At 35.4% G+C, this 6861-nt stretch overlaps 1 protein-coding gene across 2 annotated transcripts; it reads left to right on the top strand.

Moving 5' to 3' along the window:
- Positions 1-343: 343 nt before the first annotated feature.
- On the top strand, positions 344-6692 carry LOC111326309 (zeta-sarcoglycan). Of its 2 annotated transcripts, none has more exons than XM_088734266.1 (6): positions 344-470; positions 1840-2051; positions 2877-2978; positions 3063-3270; positions 3775-3971; positions 4336-6692. In XM_088734266.1, exons 2-6 carry the CDS (start codon positions 1866-1868, stop codon positions 4501-4503), a joined length of 861 nt encoding a protein of 286 aa, XP_088590392.1. In that variant the 5' UTR covers positions 344-470; positions 1840-1865; the 3' UTR covers positions 4504-6692. The 2 variants fall into 2 exon arrangements, with proteins under 2 accessions (XP_088590392.1, XP_088590393.1); XM_088734267.1 differs by lacking the exon at positions 344-470 and adding an exon at positions 1033-1145.
- Positions 6693-6861: the final 169 nt, after the last annotated feature.

The following is a 6861-nucleotide window of genomic DNA, read 5'->3' as shown; positions in this document are numbered from 1 at the left end:
ATTATATTTGAGATAGTTCGTCGTATTCATGCAAACCTAAAGCGCGTGAGTCACGTACAAAAATAATTCATTCATGCCCAAACGTTAGGTTAAAACAACGGTGTCCAGTGAAAGAAAAATTTTCTAGCTCTTCTTTGTTTTTTGCACTGAGTCATCTATTTTCTACTCTGTATAACCCTTTTTTATAGACTGTTCTTTTCTCAGTCATTCTGATGGGATACATTTCTTCATGTATCTTATTATGAGTCAAAGTAGAATTGCTAGTTGAACCCCTTCCTCCTCGTGATCCATTCCAAAGGGCGCCAAATTTCACTCAGCTTGGTAGCCTCGCAAACCACAAAAAACATTCTTCACGCGTCGGTCGTTCCCTATCGATTGTTTACAGTTTGTACGGTACGTCCGTAGTCTATCGCTGACTTCTGTTTTCAACGTTCACATTAAGAGCTCTTGACGTGACAAGTGTCGGTTAGGTAAGCAAAATATAGATTTAGCGTTATGTTATGTCGATTTTGTGAGTTAGTGACAAGAGAGAGAGAGAGAGCGCAGCTTTTAATGTTTTCTAAGTTACTGCTTCTCTTCTCGAAGATGGGAGTTTTGAATCGCTTGAATGAATTTTTTTGTCATCTTTCTTGCAGAAGCAGAGAACATTTGTGTAGTTTACTACTTTTTAAATATTTATTTGGACTTCTGAAACGTATTTAAAACCAAAACAACTCGACATTTCCTAAAGATAATCTGTCGTTACATAGTTAGTGTAGGTGCGTATCCCAGAGTTTATCTTCGAACGCGAATGTGGCAAATTCGAAAATTATGTACCGTGTGTTTGGAAACCTCTGCCCACGGTAACCGCAATAGCAAAATCAAAATTAAATGTTCTCAAGCGTTGATGTATCCTAGAGCTCGAGAAAGAACTAATTACCGTTTACGGTATCAATTATTTTCCGTGACTGATTGTTTGGAATTAGAGAATTACTTTCGTCGGATATTAGGTTGAACGTTACAGAAATGGGTGGCTTGCATTTGTTCATATCTGCATATCGTTTACGCCCAAGCCCCACGTTAAGTCGCTTAAAAGCTCAAAGATATCATTATCTCTCCTGTCTGCCGTACTGTCATCGGATAGATTTCTGAATTCCTTGCCAGAGGTACGCTAAAATTTCTTGTTGAATATTTCTTCATGATTTCAAAGATAACGGAGTATATTATCCCAATAATTACTTTAAATCTATGTAAACACGTATCGCAAGTCATTTTCAAGGACATTTTAAATCTATATTTGAGATTCCTCTCACAACACTCAAGTTCTTCTTACAAATTTTGTGGTGTTGCAGTTGTAGCTTTGATGATTGTAGACCCCCTGCATGGGGTATCGTTTCTAATTTCATACTGTTAAAAATGCTGGTTATTTCTTGAAAATCAGTAGCCTAAGGGAATTTATAACAGGGAAGAATCAACTCTCACTATATGCATAGCCGAATACAATGTGCATCAAAATGGAGAAATGGGTGTTTACTACAGGAAATATTATCTCCTAGCTCATAAATAGAAAGAAAGAGGTGATAATTGCAGACTGTCACATAAGTGTTTTTTTATTTTGTTCACATTCTTAAAATATTAGGTTTCCAAGATGATGGTTAAAGGAATTGTTTTGATTAGTAATTAGTCTTTGCAGATGGATGGTAGATATATTGAAAAGAGCCTTTTATATAGAGGCCATGTATATTTGCCCTCTTCAGAAGTGGGCAAAAATTTTTTTTTTTTCATATTGTTTCAATTTGAGCTGGGTATGTATATAGAGGTACAGACAGATTCAACTCCTTTTTGCTGAATTCTTAATAGGTTGCAAAAGTACAAGGTTGATCAGAATGCCGACACGGGAGACAGAAGAGGTTGACTGGAACAACCAGGACCCAGCATCAGTTGTTTACATGATTGGTATCTATGGCTGGAGAAAGCGCTTCATCTATTTTCTTATTCTGGTCTTGATGGTGATTACCATCGTGAACCTTTCTCTTGTCATCTGGGTCATGAGAGTTATGGATTTCAACCTGGTAAATATTTCAGTTTTTTCTTTTATAGAAACATTTATTTCAATAGGGTGACTCCTTCAGTTTTTGTACAAGATAAAAAAAAATTGCTATCTACAGAGGCCCGACATATACGATAAACTAAACTGAATAGAAATAATAGCGATAAATAAGTTTAATTAAAATTCACCGTAAAATCTTATATAAAGGACTTAAAAATTAAATTACAAGAAAAAGCATAAAAATTTTAAAAACTAAATCTGATTAAAAATTACACATAATAAAATAAGGCCTTTTTTGTACATTCTAACTTTAAAGATAGAAGTCTAAGTTTACCACTGCCCCATGTTGTTCTGGGCAATACATCCTTGTTTTAATTAAAGCAGTGCATAAAGAACTGTGGACAACGGTTGCTTAAACATTTCTTACTGGTAACTAGATTGCTTACATGGCTCTCATGCCTTTTCTCCAGCTGTACTTTAACAATGTTTGAAAATGAGTCAAGGGGGTAAGTTTCTAAAGAAAATGTGGTGCCCTGTTGTTGGGGGTAGTTAGGCGATTTGGTTGTATCGACTGAGTTGATAAATGTAAATTGGCCACCGGAAAGGATTTAAGAACTGATGTTTCAAGTGTTAATCCTTTATCATTCATGCTGAAGAAGGGCTAATGCTTGAAACATCAGCTCTTTCATCCTTTACAGTGGCCAATTTACATTATTGACTCAGTTGATAAAAACCAAATGTTTGAAAATATTTCCTCATAGTTTAATTCAGGAAACCTCCATGTAGGAATTGTGTTTTAGAGCTAAATTGATTGTGAAAAATTCCTCTTTTTTTTTTTTTTTTTTAGGATGGTATGGGAAAACTGAGGATAACTGATCAAGGGTTGAAACTCTATGGGGAAGCAGAATTTGTCAAAGAGTTACGTGCAAACATGATAAGACCAAGACACGTAAGTTGTTTTTTCCATCAGCCACATGGCCATTGTATGTGAGTTACTGATATTTACCTGATTTTAACTCTTTTTTTTTTTCAGAACTCTGAACTTACTCTTCAGTCCACGGCAAATGTAACTGTAAATGCCCGTGACCCAGATGGAAATATTACAGGTCAACTTTTCATAGGAAATGATGAAGTAGTGGCTCGTAACCAGAAGTTCTCCATCAAGACAGAACGAGGAAAAGATATACTCTATGCAGACAAAGATAAAATTGTCTTTAAGGCTGATAAGTTGGAGTTTTTGAGTAAGTATAAGTCAACCCCTTAATTGTTGTTTGTCTGTGGTAGTTATTACTTGGTTGAAATGGTACTTAGGTTTGTTCTTTCACCTCCTTCTGTTGCAGTAATACAGCCTCTTCTTTGTATATTAGCCCAGGTTTCTTGACCTGTAACAAATCGTTTTGAAGATAACCTTTTAAATTAGATAATAAATCAGTGATAAATCATTTGGAATTTTCCCAGAGGTGCTTCCAGGGACTGGCTCTTTGTCCATTGTTTCCAGCTTGAAATTGGTTTTTGGATGGTTGAGTGTTGTGGAGGGAGGAAAACCAAAGTGGGAAAAAACCCTAGAAGTAAAAACGTGCACCAACAACAAACTTAACCTAAATGTGTTGCTAGGTATAGGAATGGGACATGGGCCACAGGGGTGGCAGATGAGTGCATCACTTCTGCGCACATTGCTCCTCCCAGAAAATTATGAAAAGAAGCGGGCATGTTCAATTCTATGACATAATGTTTTATTTCTGTAGGTCCAAATGGAGCTCATTTCAGTGGTTCAGTTGAAACTGAGAGTCTGAGGGCCCCTCCCAAGAAGGACCTACGATTGGCTTCCTTGACCAGATCCTTGCACATGGATGCTCCAAATGGCATGAACTTTAAATCTGCAGCTGGCAGTGTAAGAATTAAAAGCCTGCAGGATGTGACTATCAAATCCATGAGTGGAAAGGTATGAGGACTAACAAATAAGGAAACAATCTTTCTTGAGATATTATTGCTACTTTCATGTTCTTGCATGTCATTAATTGACCGTTTGATCCCTGAGATCCAATCGCATTTAATTTCTCCTTACAATATTCCCCCCCCCCCTGAATAAAGCATCAAGGTCACAAGAAAAAAAAAAAGGAAATGATCTAACCTTAAAATAAATTCTTGATTGTTAAATAAATTCTCATGTCAGCACCTTAGGAAATGTATAGAGGACAGTATGGAGAATATGCTTACTGTTGTTAGAGTATTATTTTCTGGTGTCCTTCAACATAAAGGCAGTTCTGTTCATCACAAAAATCGATCTTTCTTCATATCTTCTTTAGGTTGTGTTGAATGCAACAGAGGTGTCATTTAAAAATCTGAAAACTTATACTGGTTCTAGTGGTCAACCTGGTGTTAATGCCCGTGAGGTTTGCATTTGTACAAATGGAAAGATTTTCTTAGCAGCTGCTCAAAGCCATTGCCAAAGTAGTGCCAATATTTGTGATTGATATCCACCACAGTGAACAGCGAGACTCTTGCAAAGAAGCTAAGGATCATGTTGGAGTGTTTTCGAAGACTTGCCTAAATATGTAAGAGCCATCATGATCACAAGAATGGTTTCATTTTGTATTAAAGCTGGGTTGCTAGCTGTAATTAGGATTGCAGATAATAACTGACATTGTAACAAGGACCGACTGGAGTCCAATTCGTATAGGTAATCACATGATTTCGACTGCAATTTGGAATAAATAAGCACGAGTAGATTTTTTCAAAGACTAACAAAATTGCATGAGCCTGTAGGGCGAGTGCAATTTGTGGTCTTTGAAAAAATTTACAAGTGCTTATTTATTCCAAATTGCACGAGAAAATCATGTGATTATCTATTAATAATATACATGAAAAAATACAAGGTAGCTTCTCATAACTACGCAGAAGAAAAGCGTGCACATCACCTGCAAAAATAATTTATTCAAACCCTGCAAGTGACATTGACCTTGACATTGACCTTGACCAATCATTCTGACCAATCAGAATGTCTGGTTTGTTTCTTTCTTCGCACTGAATTAACTCTCTTCTGCACTGAATTAACTGAAAACTGCATTCATCTTAACCAATCAGAACTGAGAAATTTTTTCATGTATATTATTAGGGCTATAATCACACAGTGATAAACAAAATCTAACAGCTACAAAGCAGGAGTGTGCCTGTGCCTGTATTGATATTATAAGGAGAAATTCTGTCTCTATCTCTTATGGGAATTTCAGGGTTAAGAACAGTGCAGACTAATGCGACTACATTTGCAAATTGTATTATAGTTTTGATTTATCTGAGAACTTTGTTTTAAGCACCTGGGTTAAATGTCTTTGAAGTATTTGCAAATAAAAGTATAACATTACAAGCTTTCCTTCCAGCTTTTTTTTCTCTGACCTCTTTTATGGAGGGATTCCTGTTGTAAATATGTTGGTGTTCACACTTCAAAGGCATTTTTCATGAAGAGAATATTTTCTAGTTACATTTTGAGCCTGGTTTGTAGGTATATTTGCAACGTTTTTGTAGCTGCTCTGGTACCATTTTGTAATTGCTATTACTCACTTTGCTGTGAGGAGAAAAAATTAATTATTTATGTAACTTTACTGGCAGAGATGTGATATTTTATCCTCAGCACAATAGAGACTATGCTTTAAATTTGCGTCTCTTTGTAAAGAAGAGAGGAACTGTTCACATTAAAAGCCTTTTGCATGGTTACTTAAAAGTGCCAGAACATACAACCAGCAAGCCTTTTAATTTCACTCAAGTTCTGTTTGACCATTGATAGCTGTACATGATTACTTTGAGAGTTTTTGGGTACTTATACTGTTTATTTAGCTAGAGATAGATTGAAATGCCAGTTCAATTACCTTGTAGGATACAGTACCAAGTTAGGTTAAAGGGAGGATATTTAACAATTATTGGATTCGGCTTTCGCACGATAGCAATAATTATCAAGGCCAAAGCTTGAGTTATCTGCTGAAACCAAAGGCTGAGGTGAATAACACAAACTGAGGCCTTGATAATTATTGCTATCATGTGAATGCTGAATCCAATAATTATTTCATTATGCATATTCCTGAGCTGCAGTTGTAAAGACAATAAAGGTGCATAAAACTATTGTCTGTAGGTATGATGTCACTTCTATGTCTATAAAATGTATTCTCTGTAGGTATGACTTAAGAGAATGAATAATAGTAGTTGTTAATGTTCTTAATTTGTTGCTATCTAATGGCATTTTCTTTGAAGTACTCACAGCAAATGCATAATTTTAAAATGCACAGGAAAATTGCTTAACATGTTTATGTTTTATTGTTGTTGCTTTTTTTTCTAGTTAGGCATGTTAGTTTCATGGTGAAAAGATATTTCCTCTTTAGTGAGTAAGGCACAGTTCTTTTCTTAAGATTCTTTTAACAATTCTTCTGCAAGAGTTCTACGAATTTGCTTTCAAGTTCACAAATCATTTGTTAATAATATTGACTAAACTTCTTTTATTTTATGGTTTCTCATTTTGTATTCTTTTTGCTTGTCTAGCGATGGTTTCTTTTTCTCAAGAAGAATGATACTATTTATCATGCATAAAGTGGATAGATACTACCTTAGTGTAGCTTACCTTGGAATATTTTGTAAGGCTTTTTAAAAACAGTAAATAAATATTTGGGTATGTTAATATCTTTTGTCTTTTTTCCTATATTATTTCCTCTCTAAGGCAAAGTACCTTAACTAAATAAACTTAACTAAATAACCAGACAAAAAAGTTGAACTCCCCATGATGAGCTACAGAATATCTCAGTTTCCATCCCTCTGCAACCCTTTCATCAAATGCCTTCCTTTCAGAA

This window comes from Stylophora pistillata, chromosome 9 (genome assembly GCF_964205215.1).
Source record: "Stylophora pistillata chromosome 9, jaStyPist1.2, whole genome shotgun sequence".
NCBI classification, from domain to species: domain Eukaryota; kingdom Metazoa; phylum Cnidaria; class Anthozoa; order Scleractinia; family Pocilloporidae; genus Stylophora; species Stylophora pistillata.
The sequence above is the reverse complement of the archived record's forward strand: the minus strand, read 5'-3'. Positions and strand labels throughout refer to the sequence as shown.

What these genes read in the sequence shown, in the direction of transcription:
- LOC111326309 (XM_088734266.1), top strand. Translation starts at nt 1,866, where the DNA reads ATGCCGACACGGGAGACAGAAGAGGTTGACTGGAACAACCAGGACCCA. An exon ending in ACATGATAAGACCAAGACAC is followed by an intron (nt 2,979 to 3,062) that starts GTAAGTTGTTTT and finishes TTTTTTTTTCAG; the next exon opens with AACTCTGAACTTACTCTTCA. An exon ending in TCAAATCCATGAGTGGAAAG is followed by an intron (nt 3,972 to 4,335) that starts GTATGAGGACTA and finishes TATCTTCTTTAG; the next exon opens with GTTGTGTTGAATGCAACAGA.